The following is a 25,187-nucleotide window of genomic DNA, read 5'->3' as shown; positions in this document are numbered from 1 at the left end:
CACATAGATGCAAAAAATAATTATAATTTTCAAAATAAATTGACATTGAATCATATATAGTACCTGTTTTGTTCAATCAAAATTTTCAAAGTCCTTGGATTTGTCAAAACAACATCTGCATCGACACTAAAGTAATATTCACAGTTTTCATCCTGACGGCAAAAATCCCTGTTGTTGAAAAAGTAATAAAATAAGCATTAAAATAAACCAAATATTTGAAAATATTGGTTGAAAAATGTTAACATAAATCTCATGTAAAATAAGGTTTTTCTAAAATACTTTTCTAATCAAAATAGTAAGACAATATCCAAAAGGGTAAACATTACTTTCAATTTCAAAATGATCAGGTGATCAACACAGATGTTCATTGATAGAGCAACACTAAACATTCGAGGGCAAGTGAATATTTTTGAAATATATTTTCAAGCCATGAAATACTTTAAACTGTAAAGCAGAAGGTCAAATGGGCAATTTATAGTTCAGCATTTAGTCCTCTCTAAAAGGCAAACATATTTTATATTAATGTTTTTGTCAACAGAATTTTTCACAAATCAAAATATTTTCTACACACACACATACTCACAGAGCAAAATTCTGTATATCTACAATTTAGTTTAAGTGAAATCTTGGAGGTACAGGTATATAATTCTTAAGGAATTAATACTTTTTAAACTTGATTTACATGGAATTCTTTCTAAGATAGTCACTGTCCTGCTCCTTATATGGGGACATGGATTATGATATATGCTGTTCCTGGTACAGTCTGGAGCACTATCATCACGAACACAAAGGAATGAACTACTTGTGATATATGACATGCTTCCAAGTATTGTGGTTTCTGCACCTGGGGTTCTTTCTGAGCTCTCCTCTGTCACTGCTTATTCAAGTCATCATTTTCTGCTATTGACAGTATTTATCTTCATAACACATTTGTTTCTAAGCAACTGTCAAACAGGATACCAGATAGGAAGACTGTTAAAATTGTTCAAAAAAAAATTAGAGGAAATTATTTTAAAATACTCTAACTATGTATGGTGACAGATGGTAACTAGGCATTGTGGTGATTATTTCAGAACATATACAAATATTAAAGCATTATGTTGCACACCTGAGACAAATATTATATGTGAGTGACTGCAGCCATGAAATTAAAAGACACTTACTCCTTGGAAGAAAAGTTATGACCAACCTAGATAGCATATTCAAAAGCAGAGACATTACTTTGCCAACTAAGGTCCATCTAGTCAAGGCTATGGTTTTTCCAGTGGTCATGTATGGATGTGAGAGTTGGACTGTGAAGAAAGCTAAGCACCGAAGAATTGATGCCTTTGAACTGTGGTGTTGGAGAAGACTCTTGAGAGTCCCTTGGACTGCAAGGAGATCCAACCAGTCCATTCTGAAGGAGATCAGCCCTGGGATTTCTTTGGAGGGAATGATGCTGAAGCTGAAGCTCCAGTACTTTGGCCACCTCATGCAAAGAGTTGACTCATTGGAAAAGACTCTGATGCTGGGAGGGATTGGGGGCAGGAGGAGAAGGGGACAACAGAGGATGAAATGGCTGGATGGCATCAACTGACTCGATGGACATGAGTGTGAGTGAACTCAGGGAGCTGGTGATGGACAGGGAGGCCTGGCATGCTGCGATTCATGGGGTCGCAAACAGTCGGACACGACTGAGTGACTAAACTGAACTATACTGATACTCAACATAAAATAATAAACTAAAAATATTTTTTAAAAAAGCAGCCCAAATTATCTTGGATAAAAATTGAAACATTTATACTACATGATTTCAAGATAAATATAAATTCTTAGTAATAAAGTGTGGCATTCATCTTAGAGCAACAAGACAGAATGGAGAGTTCCCAACCACACATAAACACTCAGTCACCTAATTTAGGACCAAGGCCAAGTCAATTAAGTAGGAAAAGAAAAGCCTTAAATTAAAAAGGAATGGGGCTCTGTAACAACCTAGTGGGGTGAGATAGGGAGAGAGATGGGAGGAAGGTTCAGAGGGAGGGCACTTATGTGTATCTATGGCTGATTCATGTTGATATTTGGTAGAACACAATAAAATTTTGTAAATCAACTATCCTTCAATTAAAAAATAAATAATTTTTTAAAAAGAAATAAAAGGAGTATTGAAACAACTGTGATTTCATTTGCAAAGTATAAAATTTGACCCCTACTTCACTCAAAACACAAAAATGTATTCACGATGAGTTGCAGATTGGAACATCTTCGACATAAATGATAAAATAATAATGCTTATGAAAGAAAAATTTCAAAGAATGGATTCATGACATCAGAATAAGATTTCTTAAATAGAAAATAGATACCAAAGCATAAAAAAAAGAAACAGAATTTTATTAAGATTAAAACTTCTTCTCATTAAAAGGTAATTCTTAAAAAGCCAGAGTAAGATATCTTTCCATACCCAGTAGGGTGGCTAAAACAAAAAGATGGGCAATAAATGTTGAGAAACATGTAGAGCAGCTGGAGCTCTACCACCTTGTTGCTATAAGTGTAAAATGTCCATTCATTTTGGACTATTCATCCATTTCTTAAAAAGTTAAACATAATCTATCCTAAACATTGGCCCTAGTTAGTCCATTCCTTGGTATTTTCCAAATATATTCTAAAGGATATATGTACACACATGCACACACACAAACACATGCACACACACAAAATACATTTTATTCACACTTCTAATAAAGAATCTTCATTAGCAGTCTTTTTCATAATTGCCGGAAACTCTACATAACCCAATGCCTATCAACTGTACAGAATATAAAGCACTTATAATATATTCATATGGAAAAATACTAGTCAGCAATGAAAAAGAATGAACTGCTGGTAACTGTAATGACATAAGTAAATTAGAGAACACTGTGCTGAGGCAAAGTCAGACACAACAGCACACACAGAGTTTTTTAAATTAGAGAAAACAGGTTCTAAATGTGGACCCAAGGTACTCTCCAATGATTAAGTTACAGAACCCTTAGTATTAACATCAGTTTGATTTTTCCAAGGTCTGTTTTCCTGCCAGTCCTTATATGCCCACAGTAGGCACTGTCTATCACTCTGGGCAGAGCTTCCATAGCACAATACAAGAATATATCCTGCTAAGAAGTGACCATCTCTTACCTTTTAATCAGTAGCTCTCTAAACACTGATGGGCATATTCAACAATCACTGAATAAATGACTGTCTTTACTGCAACCAAAATTTTATAAATAATCTGTCTGAAGTTATTAAAGGGGCTAGACAAAGGACCTAAAGTATTTCCTTTATGGTTATAGTACTATTTAGATCATGCATGCATGCATGCTAAATCACTTTAGTCATGTCCAACTCTTTGTGACCCCATGGACTACAGCCCACCAGGCTTCTCTGTCCATGGGATTCTCCAGGCAAGAATACTGGAGTGGGTTGCCATTTCTTCCATCAGAAGATCTTCCCAACCCAGGGAATCAAACCCTCATCTCCAAGTGGCTCCTGCACTGCAGGCAGATTCTTTACCACTGAGCCACTGAGGAAGCCCAGGAGGTAACTAAAATATCTGAAACATACATTTCTGTCCCACAAAACCTTCAGCTAATACATATTTAAATCACTGTTACATCAGTCACATGACTCATCTGTCTGAGGATTTAAATACTGAACTGAAGTTCAATTAATAGTTTCATTAAATATATTGACTCTCAGCCATTAAAAGAAAATTGTAAATAATTTTCATGGCCCTTTAGACATAAATACACTCAAACATAGATATAATTCTAAAGCAGAGGCTTGCTCATGTGTGGATACACACATGTACACACACACATGCACACATACACACACATGTGCACATACAGTTGAGACATCCAAGTTTAGGATATTAATTTTGAAGAAAATTTTCTTTAGTAGATACTGGTTGAGTTTATATTTGTTAAAACATACATTCCCATGTTTCTGGCTTCAGCTTGACTTAGATTTTCTTCTGGTCCTACTATTTTTATAGTAGTGATTTCATGTTTAGCTTTATCAAAAAATACTTTGATGTCCTTTTCATGATAAACTTCCTGTAACATATTTTAAAAATTGAAAATTAGTTTCAAAAAAAAGAAAAGTAGTGAGAGAAAATAAGACAACTGAAGTTTTCATACTGAAGGATAACTTCACATTCAAAATTGTGAACTCCACAATTCACATATTCAGTCAATTACAGACAAAATGATAACTGTATTAAACTCATTACATATACAAATGTCATCTAAATATCACAGGAAGAACCTAAAAAAAGATACATAGGAATTTTTTTAAGATACTTTAAAATTCTTTTAACATCTACTTCTAGACAGACCTTTGCATTAATACTTAAACTTATAGCACTAAGTGCTATAAAACATTTCTAACTTGAAAAAAGGCTTGTGGTAGAGAATCTTAGATATGTGTTATAAAATATCCATAAAAATATCTTTTAAACCTAACCCATTAATCTGTTATCATCACTTTTATAAAATAAATATTACAATGTTATTTTAAGCAGAGAGAAAAATTTATGGTCATATAAAGAGTCATTTTTAACAAAAAGAAGGGAAAATTAATAAGATTTTATTGATAAATATGATGAGAAAATAATCAACATCAAAAGTCATCAAACTAGTATGATTTGACTGTGCTAAAATTTAGATAAGATTATCTCCATCATTAGAGAATTTCAGAGCTTTTTATTTATCAAATCTCACTAAGTATTTTTGAAAGCTTTTCACAACTTGTTAAAATGACATCATACAAAAGCTGCAGAGAGGTAAAATTTTAAATAAAAGAAGATAAAAACTCCTGTTATCAAGGGGTTTTAGGTCCTATGAAAGGAAGAAAAGTGTAAGACACATTCCATAAAAAAAACTTTAATATAAGTAATATATTACAATGCAGTTTATAAAAAGCAAATGCTCAGTACATTCACCCTTTAAAACTTACTTGAGCTAGTTTTTTGCAAATATATTAAATAAAATAGTCTAAACAAATGATAGATATGACAAAAAAAAAAAAAAAAAAAAAAAAAAAAAAAAAAAAAAAAAAAAAAAAAAAAAAAAAAAAAAAAAAAAAAAAAAAAAAAAAAAAAAAAAAAAAAAAAAAAAAAAAAAAAAAAAAAAAAAAAAAAAAAAAAAAAAAAACTGATAACTCTGAAAACAAAAAATAATTTAAATAAAAAATATTGCAAAAGATTAAAAAAAAATATTATCATTAGCTATGATTTTATGACCAGTTCTACAAAAGTAAGTACCAGTACAAACCCAAAGGCAAATGACTTATAGACTCTTTGACATCTCTTCATTATACACTAGATTAAATTTATTAAAATAGCTGATAGTCAACCATTTTTGATCTACAAAAAAACTGACAGCTTCATGTGGCTCATCCCAATACTATGATACTAATTACTGGATTTGAAAATACTTAGGTGCTAAAGAGGCAAATAAGTAAGTGTTAGTCACTCAGTCGTGCCGAACTCTGCGAACCCATGGACTGCAGCCCACCAGGCTTCGCTGTCCAGGAGATTTTCCAGGCAAGGTTACTGGAGTGCGTCACCATTTCCTTCTCCAGGGGATCTTCCTAACTCAGGGACTGAACCTGGGTCTCCTGCTATGCAGGCAGATTCTTTACTGACTGAGCTACAAGGGAAGCCCCCTGTAGAGGCAAAGCAGTAATGATTTCAAAACCCCCATCGAATTTCGCAAAGAGTTGGACACGACTGAGTGACTGAACTGAACTGAAAAAATTTTTAGACGTGAACAAATAATAACAAATAGTTTCAACTAAGATCAAAGTTTTCACCTAAAATATTTCATTTTTCAAATACTTACTTTGTTATGAATAAAGAATTTAAGTGCTTTTTTTGGGTAATCCAGTGTCAACAATGTGTTCAGAAATCGAGGTAGGAAAGGGGTTGGTTGCTCAATAAAAACACCTATTGTTACATTTGGATAGACCTTTGTTTTATGGGAAACATAAAAACAAATTATCATTAGCATGGTTTTACTTTAAATTCTATACAAATATTAATCAATTCGGCACAAAACGCACTATAATATCAGTACAACATAACTTTGATTGCCCAGTGGCAATTCTCTAATACATTTTTCAGGACCCCATCAATGATTTTTACTGAATAACATCTTGACATTATGATTCAGGTTGAAGAGGAAACTCACCACTATATTTATTACAGGGACAATATAATTAAGGTTATTGCCTGCTCTACTATTGAATGTTCCCTTTAAAGTAGTCCTAAAAGAAACTTTCTTTAGATATGAATCTATTTTGACAGCTTCACCTCAGAAGCCAAAATGCTAACTGTGCTTCCTTGTTTGTTTCTGTGGCTTGGAAACTGAATGGTTAATCTGCGGCTCAAATAAAGTAATCATAGAGATTATTATGAGAAACCTCATTTAGCCTCATTACTAAAATCATGAGACTTTATTTCTATGTTTGAATCTTTAATATCATTTTACTGATAGTTCTTTATTTTGCTTCATTATTATGTTATATATAAGGAAAGCTATTTTGCACCACTAGTATATCTATCTTGTATCGATTTTTATATATTTTCTTAATTTCTGTTTGAGTAAGTGTTAGAAGATGGCTTATCTTTCACTCATTGCAGGAACAATTCTGAAATATCTAGTATTAGTCAATCCTCGTGATCAGAAACATTTAGAAAATAGAGGGAAAGTTCCTGGCTTGGAAACTTAAAATGGTTGAGGAATACAGAAACATAAGTAAATAACCATGCAATAGTATTTTTATTGGAACTATGTGAAAGATTTCTTTATAATGCCTTTTTAAATCCATGTCTTGAAGCCTGATTTTAGATTTTTAAATTACAAATTATATACAGATGGGTGAAGGAGATCAAAAGGTAAAAAGAAAAGACAAGTAAGTACATCACACTATTAAACAAGAAAAATTTTTAAATAACAAAAACCTTCTAAAAATAAAGATTACAGATTTTTTAAAGTGCTATATATGTTAAGTGCCAAATTAGGCACCTCTCCCCCATCTTTTCACACATCATACCTCATGTATTCCTCTGTCATCTGATAACCTAATATTTGTATGGATTGAGGTACAACTCAAACATGGTTGTATATATCAATTCATTGTATATATTCATTCAGTTACTCAAATATTTATTACTAAGTCCATAAACAAAGACAAACAACTAAAGAAAAAAAATTCTACCTTCTAGGAGTTCTCAATTTAATAGGGAAAATGAGTAAAAATGGGATCACAACTCTCCCTTATCAAATGAAGTGATGCATGTCATTTAAATTTCATAATAACCTTAGAAGTCATTTATTATTCCAAATTTACAATATGAGAAAAAGGAGATTTAGAGCAACTCAGAACACATTAATCAGTAGGTAAAGAGTTAGGCTTCACGATGCTACATCTCCACTATCAATCTAAGTTCATTTTATACACTAATGATAACAACAGTACACCAATGATGATAACAGTTAAGTACTGTTCAAGGCTTAGCATTTCATATATATAATTTATCATATAAAATATCACTATATACATAAACATATATGTGTAATTTCTTTAAGCCTCCTACCAATCCTGAGACAACCATTATCATTTTTACATATAAAGAAACTTGCCAACAGCCCACATCTTAGAATATGCTAGCCCTAGACCATAACTACCCATATAATTTTAATTTTATATGCATAATTAATACATAAATAAAATACATAAGAAATTTATTTTTATAATAAAATGGCTTTCCTTTCTAGCAGTCTGTAAGACAAAAATGGCTTGAGAATCAAGTTACTCCTATGTGCAAAAAAATAAAGATAAAAAATTATAATATAAATATTTTTCTGTCTTGGCACCAGAAAGTTTATGTTAACAGGAAACCAAACAGATAAAAAATTTTAACTCCTCCAGAAGACAGCACTCTTTTGAAAAAAGGATCAGAATGAATTTTTAAACATCTTCACGATGCAGCTTCATTCAGAAATTTTCTGGCTTTCTTTCCAGAGAGGAAACATTTAGCTTGTTATTTCAGAGACTGGCCCAAAAAGTCCTAGTTTCAAGTAAAAGAGGGCTCTGTTCAGAAGCTCCTAAATATGAACAAATTACTCTTTATCCTCCCTTTCAGACAGTGATAAAAACAGAAACTACTTAATTCAGGACATTTAGTACTTTACAGTGAGATTATTTTGAATTTGCATGGGTCCAGAAGTCACCAGAACTATATTAAGGGGAATTTTATTTGTGTCTGCACTTATCTGGCATGCTGTAGATATTCAACAAAACTATGGTAAGTAAAGGAAATAATCAGTCTTAATGATAAAATTATCCTTAGAACCCATTGTTCATACACATAATAGTCTTCCAAATTATAAGAGCCAATTTTTGAAAGAAAAATATTACCACAGGATATCCTAAAACTGCTCTGGTTGATGACAGAAGAAGGATGCATAAAACATTTTATACATAAATAATAATTACTTCCAATTGCATGTTTATCTTCAAAGTATAAATGGTAAACTATAACTATAATTCTATATGAAATATATGTATAAGTAGCATTATGCCTGGCATATAATATATATGTGGCATCTAGGCAAAATTGCACAGTGGTCAAAATTATAGGGTCTGGTACCAGATTGCCTAAATCCAAATTGCACTTCCAATATAAAAAAAAAATGCATGCCTTAAGTAAGTTGCTTAATGTGGAGGTACCTCAGTTTTCTCATCTGTAAACCTCAGTCAAACCTATGGGATTTGTAAAATAATATGAGTTACTATATATAAAATACTAAAACAGTCCTTAGTTATTTATTATTATTTTTAAATCATAAAATTTGAAAATCAAGCTAATCAACTAATTTTGACAAATAAAATTAGTCAATACAAATACTGAAGCATTATAACCATTATTTCCCTCAATCCTTTGACTAAGTTAAAGACTAAAAACAAGAATTCTCACTCATAGCAAGCTAGTAAATATTAACAACCAAGCCCCTTTTACCGGGGTCAATTGGGGTCAATTATTATCTGGTTTTTCTATAAATATATATATCCAGCAATTTTCTGTCATCGTTTTAGATTTATAAATCTATTATCTACAAAATTATCAATACTATAAAATGTGTCATTTTTATTTTATAAACCATTGCATTTCATGAAAATATACTTTTATTACTACATTTCACCCAGAGTCATTTCCACTCACATCTACTTCAGACAAGTCAATTGTATCCACTTCACAAAGAGTGCAGCCATTATCTTGTGTCCATGCATTAGGTATATAGTTTCCAAAATAATTCAGGAGGATCTGGAAAAGAAGGAAAACTGCACTATTAACAAAAGTAAGACTTTCCCATCAATGTACTTTCATTCTATAAACCTCTAACTTCAAAGCATGTTTTCTGCTTTAGGTACATCCCCTTAATAATTCTACAAATATTTGTCACTTAGAGATATACAATGAACAAAGTTCTCTCCAGACTGTGAATCATAAATGAAAGCAAGCTTTGTCTAGAAATGCCAAAAAATGCATTATACATAAAGGTAACATTTCAATATATCAAAAATAGGAAGAGACACCATTAAAGAAATATGTCAAACAATTTAACAAAGTTTTAATTGAACTAATGAAGCTTATTAACAAAAATAAAACAAATAAAAGCAGTTATGTGAATAGTAATTTAGTAATAATATAAATATGCTTAAAGGTTCAGTCTAGACATGTACAGTGAATGGGTAAATGCCAGTGTGACCTCTTACCACCATCACCACAGAAAACAAATATTGTATATACTTCATCACCAAAAGGCACTAAGCTCTTCTGGGAAACTATGTACTCACTATAACCCAGGCTTCTGGGCAGTGATTCTGGAATACTGACTTGAGGAAAAGAAAGCCTGTAGATTAAAACAGATCTAGAATAAGTTCTAATTAAAGCCACCCCACAAACCCTATCAATAATAAACTACAGTTGGCGGGGGGAGGTTAGAACAAGATGACGGAGTAGGGAGATCTTGGGCTCACCTCTCCCCACACATACACCAAAATTACAACTACATAGAGAGAACCATCTCTGAGAATGACCATAACACTAACAGAAAATATTTTCTATAACTGAAGATAAAAACAAAAAGCAACAGTGAGACAAGTAGGAGCAGACATGCAGTTTAGGCAGAACCCATGCCCACAGTGGAGCAATCCACAAGCAGGAGGGGTATCACAGCCCTAAGGGTTTTCTCCAAAGGGCCAAGGGCCCAAGTCCAACATTGGGCTCCCCATCTTAGAAGACCTGCACCAGGAAGATGAGCCAGTATAATATCTGGCTTTAAAACCAGAGGGGCTTACATGTGGGAGAGCTAGAAGCCTGTAGGAAACTGAGACTGCTCTTAAAGGGTGAAGGCACAGATTCACTCTTTCCAAACCCCAGTGCAGAGGCAGCAGTTAGAAAAGTGCCTGGGTCATACAAGAAGGAAATTCATTTATTAATTTTAGGGCATGTACCTGAGGGGTATGATCTGTTGAAACTTTCTCTGAGTATAAATGAGCTGGCAGATTGTGGCCAGGCCTTACAGCTGGCTGTACTGGGAACCAGCCCCATACACTAGTGCACCCAAAGCAATCGCAACTCAGTGATAACAGGAGTATGCACACAGCCCACACAGAGGACATTTCTGGAGCACCTGGCCCTGGTGATCAGGAGGAGCCACACTACTGAACCCCACAGGAAACCTTCTATACAAAGTCACTCTTTAAAGACCAGGAGATTATAGCTGATCTACCTAATACATAGAAACAGAAAATTACTTTACATGAGGAGACAAAGGAATAATGTTACAAATAATGTTACAAAGAAGACAAAACCTCAGAAAAAGAATTAAATGAAACGGAGCTAAGTTAGAAACTAGAGGGAATCACAGGCAGACTAGCTGATGCAGAGGAAAGGATCAGCAATACGGAAGAATACAACACAGAAGCAATACAGGCTAATAGGAAATCACCCAATCAAAACAGCAAAACAAAAAAAGAATTTTTAAAAATGAGGATAGTTTAAGGAGCCGCTGGGGCACAACAGGCATTCTAACATTTGCGTTATACAGTTCCCAGAAGGAAAAGAAAGGGACAGAGATATTTCAAGAGATAATGGATATAAATTCCCCTAAAATGGTGAAGGAAACACATTCAAGTCTAGGAATCCCAGAGAATTCCAAATAAAGTCAATCCAAAGGAACCCTACACAAATACACTACCATCAAAATGTCAGAAGTTAAAGATAAAGAGAGTATTAAGGGCAGCAAGGAAAGTTATGACCAACCCAGATAGCATGTTCAAAAGCAGAGACATTACTTTGCCAACTAAGGTCCATCTAGTCAAGGCTATTGTTTTTCCTGTGGTCATATACGGATGTGAGAGTTGGACTGTGAAGAAAGCTGAGCGCCAAAGAATTGATGCTTTCGAACTGTGGTGTTGGAGAAGACTCTTGAGAATGCCCTGGACTGCAGGAGATCCAACCAGTCCATTCTGAAGGAGATCAGCCCTGGGATTTCTTTGGAGGGAATGATGCTGAAGCTGAAACTCCAATACTTTGGCCACCTCATGCAAAGAGCTGACTCACTGGAAAAGACTCTGATGCTGGGAGGGATGGGGGCAGGAGGAGAAGGGGACGACAGAGGATGAGATGGCTGGATGGCATCACCAACTTGACGGACATGAATTTGAATAAACTCCAGGAGTTGGTGATGGACAGGGAGGCCTGGCGTGCTGCAATTCATGGGGTCGCAAAGAGTTGGACACGACTGAGCGACTGAACTGAACTGAACTGAAGGGCAGCAAAAAAACAAAACAAAAAAACTTGTCACATACAAAATAAACCCTGAGAGATTATCAGCTGATTTTTCAGCAGAAAACTTGTAGGCCAAGGAATGGCATGACATATTCAAAGTACTGAAAGGAAGATCACAACCAAGAACCTCTCTCTGGTGAAGTTAACATGCAGTATTGAAGAAGAGATAAAGAATTTACCAGACTAGCAAAAGGTAAAGGAGTTCATCACCACTAAGCCAACCTTATAAGAAATGTTAAAGGGTCTTCCTTAAACAGAAAAGACAAGAACATAACCAGAACTATGAAAATTATGAAAGAGAAAAATACCACCAGTAAAGCCAAATATTTAGTAAAGGTAATGGACCAACCAACTATACAGCTAGTATGAAGGCTAAAGTACAAAACTAGTAAAATCAAATATTAATTATTTAACAATGTACAGAATTTAAAAAAGTAAAATAAGACACCAAAAACATAAAATGTGGCAGAGGGGAGTAAAAATGTAGTGTTTTTAGAATACAGCCAAACTTGAGCAATGGTCAACTTAAAATAAACTGATATTTATTATATAAGAACTTCCTGGTAACCATGAATCAAAAACATGTAATAGATACACAAAAGATAAAGAGGAAGTAACACAAACATAACTCAGTAACCAAATCATAAGGGACTCAGAGAAGAAAGGAACAGAGAAGAATACCAAAAATAACCAGAAAACAACTAACAACATTGTGATAAGTACATGTCTGTCAATAATTACTTTAAATGTAAATGGACTAAATGTTGAAATCCAGAAAATAGGATGGCTCAATGGGTTAAAAGGGAAACAAGCTCCATTTACATGTTTCCATCAAAGGACTCACTTGACATCTAAAATCACACAAAAAGTGAGGGGATAAAAAAAGGGTATTCTCAAACATATTCTTCTTAATACCTATTCTTCTCAAACTATTTCAAAAAACTGAAGGGGAAGGATGGAATGCTTTTAAACTCATTCTACATGGCATTACCCTGATATCAAAATCAAAGACACTATGAAAACAGAGAAAATAATAGATAATTATCCCTGATAAACATGGATACAAAATTCTTCAACAGAATATCAGCAAACTAAATTCAGTAACACATTAAAAGGATTAAAAATCATGATCCAGTAGGATTTACTCTAGGGACACAAGAATAGCTCAATATATACAAATCACTCAATGTGAAACACCACATTAACAAAATAAAGGATAAAAATCATATAACCAGATGCAGAAAAACTTTTGACAAAATTCAATATCCATTTTACATCAAAAACTCTCAACAAAGTGGTTACAAAGGAAACATACCTCAACCTAAAGGCCATATATGACAAACTCACAGTTCATGTCATATTCAGTGGTGAAAAGCTGAAAGCATTTCCTCTAAACTAGGAAGAAAACAAGGATCCCACTCTTCCCGATTTTATTCAACATAGTTTGGAAGCCCTTGCCAGAACAATTAGGCAAGAAAATGAGATAAAATTCATCCAAATTGAAACTGCCACTATTTGCAGATGACATGTACTATATATAGAAAACTATATATGGTACTATATATATATGGTACTATATATAGAAAACTTTAAATACTCCACATAAAAAACTATTAGGTCTACAAAATGAATTGAGTAAAGTCACAAGATACAAACAAAACACAGAAATCTACTGCATTTCTATACATGAATAATAATTGACCAGAAATTTATAGAAAACAATTTCATTTACAATTGCATAGAGAAGAATAAATTTCCTAGGAATAAATTTAATCAAGGAAGTAAAAGATTTGTACTCTAGAAACTATAAAACATTGGGGAAATTAACTGAGGAAGACACAATTAAATGAAGAGATAAACTGTGCTCACAGACTAGAAGAATTAATACTGTGAAAATGTCCATACTACTCAGAGCAATCTCCAGATTCAATGTAATTCCTATCAAAATACCCATAGCATTTTTCACACAACTAGAATAATCCTAAAATTTATATGAAACAACAAAAGAGGTCAAATAGCCAAAGCAATCTTGAGAAAGAAGCAGAAAACTGGAAGTACTGTACTACCTGGTTTCACACTATACCCGAAAGAACAGTAATCACACCAATATAGTATTGACATGAAAACAGACACATAGATAAAAGGAATAAAATAGAGAGACCAGAAATAAACCTACACTTATATAGTTAATGATCTGTGACATAGAAGGCAAGAATATACAATGAGAATAGACAGCCTCTTTAACAAATGGTGCCGGGAAAACTGGACAGCTACATTCAAAAGAACCAAAATGGACTATTTTCTCATACCATATATTATACAACAAGAAACTCAAAACAAATGAAGGAATTAAATCTAAGACCTGAAACCATAAAACGTGAAGAAGAAAACATAGGTAGTATGCTTTTTAACATCGATGTTAGCAGTGGTTTTTGGTTATGCCTCCTCAGGCAAGGAAAACAAAAGCAAAATAAACAAATGGGACTAAATCAAACTTAAAGCTTTTGCACATATAACAACTTCTGCACATGAAACTACTATCAACAAAACAAAAAGACTACCCACTGAATGGGAGAAGATATTTGCAAATGATATGTCCAAAAAAGGGGTTAATAACCAAAATATACAAAGAACTCATACAATTCAATATCAAAAAAAGAAAAAAAAAGAAACAACAACCCAATGAAAATACAGGCAGGGGATCTAAATAGATATTTCACCAAAGAAGACATGCAAATGGCCATCAGACACATGAAAAAATGCTCAACAACATTAATCATCAGGTAAATGCAACCAAAACCACAATGAGATACCTGTTAAAATAGCTACTATCAAAAAAAAAAAATATTAAGTAACAGGATGTAGAAAAGCAGGAACACTTACACAATGCTAATGAGAATGCAAATTGATGCAGCCACTATGGAAAACAGGATGGAGGTACCTCAAAAAATGAAATACACAACTAACATATGATGCACATATTCCATGTCTGGATATTTTTTCCAAGAAAACAAAAACACTAATTCAAAAAGATATATGCACACCTATGTTCAATGAAGCATTATTTACAATAGCTAGGGTATGGAAGCAACCCAAGTGTCCATCATTACATGAATGTATAAAGATATTGTGATATATATATATAATATTACTCAGCCATAAAATGAATGAAATCTTGCCATTTGCAACAACATGGATAAACCAAGAGGATTTTATTCCAAGTGAAATGTCAGACAATGAAAGGCAAATGCCATATGATTTCACATATATATGGAATCTAAAAACAAATGAATAAACATAACTAATTAGAAACAATCATAGATACAAGAACAAACAGATGGTTGCCAGAGGGGATGAGAGTGGTGGGATCAGAAAATTAGATGAGGGAGATAAATAAGTACAAATTTCCAGTTACAAAATAAATGAGATGTGCATGAAATGAACAGTGTGAAGAATATAGTAAATAATAATGTAGTACCTTTTATGGTGATATAATGATGATTAGATTTATTATAGTGATCATTTTGTAAAGTACAGAAATATCGAATCACTATGTTGTACACCAGGAACATGGTATTTTAGGCAATTATAATACTTCAAAAAGAAACAAGCACGCAAACAATCTCATAGAAAAAGAAATCATATATATGGTTACCAGAGGCAAGAGGTGGACAAGCTAAACTTGGATGGTGATCAAAATGTACAAATTTCAACTGTAAGTACTACAGATGTAATAAACATGATAAATACAATTAACACTGCTCTAAGTTATACATAAAAGTTGTTAGGAAACAAATCCTGAGTTCTCATCACAAGAAAACATTTTTTCTTTTTCTTTTATTTTGTACTTATATGAGATGATAGATATTTGCTAAACTTATTTGCTGGGAGAAATATCAATAACCTCAGATATGCAGATGACACCACCCTTATGGCAGAAAGTGAAGAGGAGCTAAAAAGCCTCTTGATGAAAGTGAAAGAGGAGAGTGAAAAAGCTGGCTTAAAGCTCAACATTCAGAAAACGAAGATCATGGCATCCGGTCCCATCACCTCATGGGAAATAGATGGGGAAACAGTAGAAACAGTGTCAGACTTTAGTTTTTTGGGCTCCAAAATCACTGCAGATGGTGATTGCAGCCATGAAATTAAAAGATGCTTACTCCTTGGAAGGAAAGTTATGACCAACCTAGACAGCATATTAAAAAGCAGAGACATTACTTTGCCAGCAAAGGTCTGTCTAGTCAAGGCTTTGGTTTTTCCAGTAGTCATGCACGGATGTGAGAGTTGGACTGTGAAGAAAGCTGAGCGCTGAAAAATTGATGCTTCTGAACTGTGGTTTTGGAGAAGACTCTTGAGAGTCCTTGGAATGCAAGGAGATCCAACCAGTTCATCCTAAAGGAGATCAGTCCTGGGTATTCATTGGAAGGACTGATGTTGAAGCTGAAACTCCAATACTTTGGCCACCTGTTCAAAGAGCTGACTCATTTGAAAAGATCCTGATGCTGGGAAAGATTGAGGGCAGGAGGAGAAGGGGATGACAGAGGATGAGATGGCTGGATGGCATCACCAACTCGATGAACATGGGTTTGGGTGGTCCCCAGGAGTTGGCGATAGAAAGGGAGGCCTGGCGTGCTGTGGTTCATGGGGTCGTAAAGAGTAGAACATGATTAAGTGACTGAACTGAACTGAAGACCTTAAAAGAGATCTTATGGTATAGAATAGATAAAGAAATTAGTTCAGTACTATTTTATCTGATTCTTCTCAAATATTTGATATTATATTCAAATATTTTTACTGTACTAAAACTGAAGCAAAGGCTATTGAAACAAGTACAGTATAATTACAAAGAGAAAACCTCTGTGTTTTATAGATATTATAGATAGTCACATTATTCTCTATAGCACAATCAGAAGACATGGAAAAGTAACTCATTCACATCCCTCTTATACTACATGAAAAGTCAGGAAACAAATTACAAGGCAGAAAATATGCAGTTATGATATTCATTAATGACATTTCAAGAATCAATACGATAATTTGAATATGTTTCTATAACAAAAACAAAAATTTTACTATTGTCAAACTACAAGTGCAAATGTTAATTATTCATATCCTACATAACATTATGTTTTTGAATTAAAAATAGAATAGAGATTCATGTTTAAATGGGTTCTCTATTAAGCATTACTTCTAAAAGGAATTTTTTTTAAAGCTGTTGAGAAATACATAGTTTTGTTTTAAATATCCTGGGAAATAATTTGCTTAGAAGAAAAAAAATCTCCCCCATGGTTGGACATATCTAAAATTCCCACCTATATATAAAGACTGGCACCTTCCTTATCTCAGAAATCTCATAAGAAATTAAATATTTATTTCATGAATTACTGATGAGTCTGTTAGGACCCCTAGGTGAATATGAAAATGATCAATATCTTTTTTAAAAGGTTAGAGCATAAAAGACATTACATTTAGTTTTCAGAATTAAACTTTAAAACTTTTTTACTTTTTACATCTATTTGATTTTCAGAGATCACTAAGACTGGAAATCTCTCTCTTTTTGGACCTCTCATCACACAGGCAGAGGTTACCCATCACCCTTACCCTCTGTTTCCATCTGTTTTCTTCATCAAAAATAGCAGACATTTGTGCTGGCAGCTTTGGAAAGTGCAGAGAACTGTTTATGTAGTTAGGCTGTTCCAGGAAGTCCCCAGCTACTAGGTGGTAGTGCTTTCTTAATCCTGTTTTCACAATATCGAAACATTTCCAAGGGTGATGTCATGTCACTGGCAGAGAAACTTTTCCAACTGAATCTTTTCTTTTTTCTTTCATTTTTTTCAAGTCACCCAAGTATTCAAGGTCATAGTGACCCAAGCATTGAGGTTATGTGCACAAAATTAGAGTCCCTATTTTTATTGCAGATCAAATTCATTTCTGAAATGACTTGTTTTCATGTGCAAATTAGATGATCTGCTTTTCTTATGTTTAACTTCTGTTTGTATAAAAATACTATCAATTTCATAATGATTTACCTTAAGATGTACATTATCTGATATTTAAAAGAAAAAAGGAATTAAAATAAGCATCTTATGATGTGTTACTAACAGTAACTAAGTTTCAAGAATAAAAAGCAAAACTTCAAACCAGAAGTCATGGTTTCTATCTAAAAACTGATTTATATTACAATATACCTAGACAAGTATGAAGACAATTATGTAGAATAAATAAAAAACATATTTCAAAAAGAATGTTAATTTAAAAGCAACAAAGTTGTTTATACATCATTATGAAAACAAATGAAAAATATGAATGCTTAAAGGTACATATTGCAAGGACATAAAGACTGAAAGTAACTATGAATGAAAACAAAATGAGATGTAGTGGGATTATAAGTGATTTTAAAATTTATAATTTAAAAGTTAAACAGCATGAGATTTCAAGAAAGTAAGAAATAAACTCATCTTTACATACTTTGGTCTATAAACACACTATCAACAATTTACCATTTATATATTATGCACATTTTTAAATAAAAATGTTTTAAATATTAACATTCATGAGGTTATGGCTCAAAACCACTGACATTATAATCATTCCTTACTAAATAAAAAAATAAAGCTAATTGACAAAATAAATAAAAATCCTTTCATCTTTTATGATGGTTAAATAAAAATGGGATATCTAAAAAGAGTAATCTGCTTTTATTTTCTTTATTATCCTGGGTGATATATGATATTTTTTAACATATTACTGAATAAAATATTGGCATTAGTTTGAAAGCCAATTGGCATTAGTTTGAAGGCACTGGTTTGAATGCTCATTTATATAGCCCTTTCTCAAATTTTATATTATACCAAATATAATTTTACAATAAAAAATTACTTCATTTTTGCTGCCAAATAGAATTATAAGGTCATGTCACAGAAAATATAATGGGATCATCATACTGCTTGAAATGCCAGAAACAGAGAGCCCAAAGTAAAAATGTTGCTTGGAAGACTGAAAATTTCTTAGTACATACAGAACTTTCTAAATGACTAAGGACTAAGAGCTAGTTTTCTTATGAGAAGTCTTTTGATCACTTTGTAAAACTATCAGCATTACCCTGGAAATCTGGAAAAAACTGGTGAATACAATGAAATCACTGAATATCAGGCCTCACTCAAAATAGCCAAATTTTGGGGACCAACTGCCCTCTTAAAGACATTTAAGTTTGATTCAAGTATCATATTACTAAGAAAAATAGCACACTATTTAGTTATTCAAGTGGCTGTAGAAATCCATTTATCTGTCTAGGGACAGTTACAGGGAACCACACATATTGCATGAATATTTTGCCCTGCCAGAAAAAAATCCACTTCACTATTCCCAAGAATAATGCTAAGTCACTGGACTATTTATAGACCTTGACATTCAATCACAATTTATTGAAAGATAAATATATGCTGCACATATGCTGAAGCCTGGCAAAACAAAAAGTGAACAGGATAGATACGATTTCTATAATTCCTAGGCAACAGACCCAGTAAGAGACAAAAATTTAAAACAGGTCAATCCTGTCCCTGTACAGTGTATGGTATTATGTTCTGTGATAGACAAAGTTCCAGATATTATAAAGGCATGCAGGAAACTTGAGGAGTAAAGACTAAGCTGACACCTAAAAGATGAATGGCTCAGCAGGTAAAGAATCCACCTGCAATGCAGGAGACACAGGAGACATGGGTTTGACCCCTGGGTCAGGATGATCCCCTGGAAGAAGGCAAGGCAACCCACTCCAATATTCTTGCCTGGAGAGTCCCAGGGACAGAGAAGCCTGGCAGGCTTCTTTCCAAAGGATCACAAAAGAGTTAGACACAGCTGAGTGATTAAGCACACACAAAAGATGAATAGCACTTAATAGATGGGTACAGCAGATAGAAATTAGGGTTAGAGGATTCCACAGTGAGTGATGTGCATGTACAGAAGACTTGCAGACAGAGGAAAGATGAAATGTTTGCAAAGTTTAAATTAACTCAGTATGGCAGGAGTTGAGGGAGAGAGTGAGAAGGAGAAATGGTGTATAAATATTACAGTATCAGGAGTGGGGGAGAAGATGAGATGGTAGACCGGGGACCCTTAAACCAGAAGCAAACTTCAAAGGAAAAAAAAAAAAAAACTTCAAAGGAAAAAAAAAAACACAAAACTTTACAAAACAAGTTGAGAATGTGGAACTTCATAGCTAAGACTACAGAGGGCAGCACACAGGTTGAGTAATGTGACTGGGTTTTTGCTTCTGCAGAATACTCTAGGTCCAAGCTGCCGGCAGATGACTGTTACTGGGAGGTTGCAGGTGGCCTGCACTAAAAAGTTGCTCTTGACTCCAAGAAAATTAGTCAAACCACCATGCACAGAGTTAGAAGGTATAGCTCTTGGATTGGATGGTTGGTTTAGTTGCTCAGTCGTGTCCAACTCTTGCGACCCCATGGACTTGTAGCCTGCCAGGCTCCTCTGTCCATGGGATTTCCCAGGCAAGAATACTGGAGTGGGTTGCCATTTACTTCTCCAGGGGGACTGGAAGAGAGAGGCAACTACAGCCAAAACAAAGACCAGGTTGTGGCTAATCAATTGGGTGGTAGAGGGAAAGAACTGAAGGTCTTGAGTTCCAGGCCTTGACACACAGATAAATCTAACAATTGGGCATTCACACCCAGAGCTCAGGAAAGATAGAAGCTGTAGCAAGGATTTGAAAATAATTACCACTGAGAGATTTTCTAACTTGGGAATGAAGCAGATTACCTAAGAATACAGAGAAAAGAATGTCTCCGACAGATATCTACAGAATACTTAACTAAAACAATACAGGAAGAGGACCTGAATTTCACTACACAGAGTGTTAAATTTTAAAAATTTATATTAAGGGACTTTCGCTGGTGGTCCAGGGGTTAAGAATCTGCCTGCCAGTGCAGGGGACACAGGTTCAATCCCTGGTCCAGAAAGATCTCACATGCCACTGAGCAACTAAACCTGTGTGCCACAAATACTGAGCCTGGGCTCTAGAGCCTGAGAGCCATAACTACTGAGCCTCTGCACTGCAATTACTAAAGCCCACATGCCTAGAGTCTGTGCTCTGCAGCAAGAAAAGCCAGTGCAATGAGAAGCTCTAGCACCACAACTAGAGAGTAGCCCTCACTCATCACAACTAGAGAAAGTGCATGCACAGCAATAAAAACCCAGCACAGCCAATCACTTTCACTTTTCACTTTCATGCACTGGAGAAGGAAATGGCAACCCACTCCAGTGTTCTCACCTGGAGAATCCCAGGGACAGGGGAGCCTGGTGGGCTTCCGTCCATGGGGTCGCACAGAGTCAGACACGACTGAAGTGACTTAGTAGTATATATAAGAAAGATAAACAGAGAAACTAAAGAAGGAGGATTGGCCAGAAAGTTATTAGACAAACCAGCAGAGCATGATGGAAGCAAAAGGAAGTATTTCAAATTGAACCAAATGGGATGAACATCATCAAATGTTATCTTTGGATGAAAGATAAGTGAGAGCGTCTTTGTGTCTACTCCTCAACAAGGATATCACAACATAACACTTTGGCAGGAGCCATTCCTGGGTGGTGGGAAGAGCAATAGTCTCTAAAGAGCGTGGCTGTGAGGGGAAGGAAAATGTCCTACACTGCTGGAAAGCAATGTAGACTGAGAAGGATGTTACAGTTTGTGTTGGCTGGGTTCATAGGATGAGAAAGACTTCACTTCTTTAAAATGTTGATGAGAAGGAGAGACTAGAGCTGGGAAAACTGTTATCAGACAGAAAAAGGAGTCCACAGCCAAGGTTCTGTAGGAGGGCTGGAATGTGATGAAAAGCAAGGTGGAAAATAAGTAGAGAAGGGTAATCTACTTTCTCCACTTTTATGGTAGAAAAGCTGCCAGTGTGGGCTTTTCCTTGACTGTCTTCCCAAGCATATAGCTTTTATTGGAATTCAGGCTTCTCACTGCTATGAAATAGCAGACCTCATCTCCTCTCTCTCTTTCCACAATGCAAATTCATCTAATAATCTCTTTTCTATGTACTTATGGGTAATCCAGGCATCATCTTGGTATGCCAGAACATTGTTTTAAGCATGATATCACTAACCATATATGTGTATGTTTGTGTGTATATATATGTGTATATATATATGTGTATATATATATATGTGTATTACATATAAGTATATACAAAACAATTAATATTTCCATTTTAATTGGATACCAGAAATACAAACTCATTACAGATTTTTCAGTCAGTAACACTTTCAGCAAAATCAATTATATATATTTGAAAACATATAAAATTTCATTAGAAAAATTATGTCTTTCAAGTATAATCCATCATAAATTCAAGGGGAAGCTTTTGGGATACAGTTACACCCCAATGTTAACAGACCTGTTAACTTTGACAATAGTGACTCAAGTGAAACAAATGAACCCTTATAAACTTCAACATTTATTCAGAAAGGATACTCTGTTTTGAGGGAATGTGGTTCACTCTCAAGTAAGCTGTTACACAAAACACTAAAGTGAAATGTGTTACAAATAGAACAGAAAGCTATCAATCTCCTGAGGAAAAAAATCATCAGTTTGATTAATCTGAATGAAATCAGATAACACAGTGTGTAAAGGAACGAAACTAGTAAATTGTTGGCACCAAAATACGTTGTGGGAACCTCTGCTGTACAGCAAAGTGACTCAGTTAAACATGAATAGACATTATTTTTTTTAATATTCTTTCCATTATGATTTATCACAGGGTATTGAATTTCCCTGTCTATACAGTAGAACCTTGTTATTTATCAAGCCTCTTAAAGATATTAAAGGAAGAAGAGGGGGAGGAAAAGGTGGGAGAGAAGGAAATGGGGACGGGAAGAAGGAAGGGAAGGAGGGAGAGGGGAAGAAGGGGGAAAAGGGGAAGGAGGGGAAGAAGTCATTCTATCAATATATACTTCTCAGTAATCCATCCTCAAGAAATAAAGAAACAGAGAAAGCTCTCCACTGTGACTCACCTTGGTAGGTCCATTTCCATTAATCATCACTGGTAATGTTTCATAAAATACATTTTTGGCTCTGGCTTTGCCATTTTCAAATTTCAAAACAACTTCATCTGCATTTTAAAAAAAAGATTTTAGTCATTTAAAATGTGTGTGTATGTGTTCATATACACATATTCATGTACATATCTGTCTACATATTTTAGTTTGTTGTAAAATTTCTCATGCATGCTATTCCATGTGCCACACTTTTAGAAACTTTGCCTGCTTCAAGTCAGCAGATATCCAAAATGAAGGTCAACACTGACACAGATGCAGATTCTAAGCACCTGACCTTCTGCAACCTGGTGCTGGCAAACTGACCTGCTAACACACTGAGAGGTCTTGGTTGAAAGGAAGCATCTTCACAATACTGTCCCTGTCTTTTGAAAGTGATGTAATCCCAAATGGATTAAATTATTGTCTCAATTTATTCATCTGTAAAATGGGATTCTTGCCTGATTTTCTAGGCTATTATGAAGGTAACAATATATGTCTAGCAAGTAGAAAACTGCCAGGCATAAACTAGGTTTCTACAATTGGCATCACTGATAGTACTTCAAGTTCTTGAAAATCAGGCCTAATGCTAATTCCAGGAATAAACAAGTCAGCACAGGGAGCTGAAACAAGGAGCAGAAACATTTTTTTTTGTTTTCAAGCTCCTTTCCTCATATTTCCAGAGCACTCTGAACTAAATGCCTTCTACTCTAAGAATCTTTTAATTTATGAACTGCCTTAAAGAAGTATATTGAATTGCAATATATTTTTAATTTGTGAGGTATTAATGCATTTGTGAGGTATTAATGTATTTTTTAATGTATCAATTAATTAAATTTAATGTATTCATGTATTTTTATCAAAATACACCTCTACAAGGAAAACATATACAGGCATGCACACACACATACACCACACTCCACAGCACATGTCTCATTACCAGTTACCTGTAACCTATATTAAAATAATTTAATACTGCTGAGTAATTCACAATATTAAAAGCTGATACTGAAAACTGTAATAACAAAATGTAATTAATTTAAAACTATATCTAGAGTCCCCAGTGGTAAATCACTAAAGTTTAAGTTACCTAAAAGCAGAAGTTTATCTTTCTGTACTATTCGTAGGAAATGATTTTAACTGAATGTATTTATATCAAGCTCAGCTTAACTCTAATATTTTGCTTAATAGTTGCAATACCTACATGTCAACCTTAGTCATAGCTCCAGAATGAATATTAAAAAGGATAAACAGTTTGACAACACTGGTGTTCATTTGCACACATGAGCAACCCACTATTTAGGAAGCATACCTACAGCTCCATTTAAGGTCTGGAAAATTTTACATTTGTGATCCAATGTGATGTTAATAGCTTCCTAAAAATAAGAATGGAAAAAAAAATATTTAAAATGACAAAAGAAACAGCAAACAACACTATCATGTTGATATAGTTTGCTCTTTGGGGGAATATGAAGATCCAAAACACAAATTATTCCAATAAACTTCTTCAGAAAGACCCATGTTATGTGTTATATTAAGCTATTGAGGTTGGGTATTATTATTATGCAGTTTCATCTGCCTGACTGCTAAAACAGGTTTATGAGAGAAGCAAAAGGCAAAGGAGAAAGGGAAAGATATACCCAACTGAATGCAGAGTTCCAGAGAATAGCAAGGAGAGATAAGAAAACCTTAAGTAAACAATGCAAAGAAATAAAAAAACAATAGAATAGGAAAGACTAAAGATCTCTTCAAGAAAACGAGATACTAAGGCAACAGTTTATGCAAACATGGGCACAATAAAGGATAGAAATGGTGAGGATCTAACCGAAGCAGAAGATATTAAGAAGTAGCAAGAATACACAGAAGAACTACACAAAAAAGGTCTTAATGATGCAGATAAAAATGATAGTGTGGTCACTCACTTAGAGCCAGACATCCTGGAAAGTGAAGTCAAGTAAGCCTTAGAAAGCATTACTATGAACAAAGTTAGTGGAGGTGGTAGAATCCTAGTTTAGCTATATAAAATCCTAAAGGATGATTCTGTTAATGTGCTGCACTCAATATGTCTGCAAGTCTGGAAAACTCAGCAGTGACAACAGGACTAGAAAAGGTCAGTTTCGTTATGTGAACGGAGAACTTCCAGATGTACAAGCTGGATTTAGAAAAGACAGAGGAACCAGAAATCAAATTGCCAACATCTGTTGGATCAAAGAAAAAGCAAAGAGATTCCAGAAAAACATTTACTTCTGCTTCATTGACTACA

At 34.2% G+C, this 25,187-nt stretch overlaps 1 protein-coding gene across 2 annotated transcripts in view; it reads right to left on the bottom strand.

Annotated features, from left to right (window-relative positions):
• PLOD2 (procollagen-lysine,2-oxoglutarate 5-dioxygenase 2) overlaps positions 1-25,187 on the bottom strand; it is a 118,859-nt gene that overhangs the window by 15,760 nt on the left and 77,912 nt on the right. For both annotated transcript variants that reach the window (XM_018049191.1, XM_018049202.1), the window contains exons 6-11: positions 24,237-24,300; positions 22,904-23,001; positions 9,245-9,346; positions 5,859-5,984; positions 3,949-4,070; positions 64-168 (exon numbers count right to left, since the gene is read on the bottom strand). In XM_018049191.1, coding sequence (XP_017904680.1) covers positions 64-168; positions 3,949-4,070; positions 5,859-5,984; positions 9,245-9,346; positions 22,904-23,001; positions 24,237-24,300 — 617 coding nt within the window. The remainder of the gene's footprint in view (positions 1-63; positions 169-3,948; positions 4,071-5,858; positions 5,985-9,244; positions 9,347-22,903; positions 23,002-24,236; positions 24,301-25,187) is intronic.

The sequence above is a fragment of the Capra hircus genome, chromosome 1 (assembly GCF_001704415.2).
Source record: "Capra hircus breed San Clemente chromosome 1, ASM170441v1, whole genome shotgun sequence".
NCBI lineage: Eukaryota > Metazoa > Chordata > Mammalia > Artiodactyla > Bovidae > Capra > Capra hircus.
The sequence above is the reverse complement of the archived record's forward strand: the minus strand, read 5'-3'. Positions and strand labels throughout refer to the sequence as shown.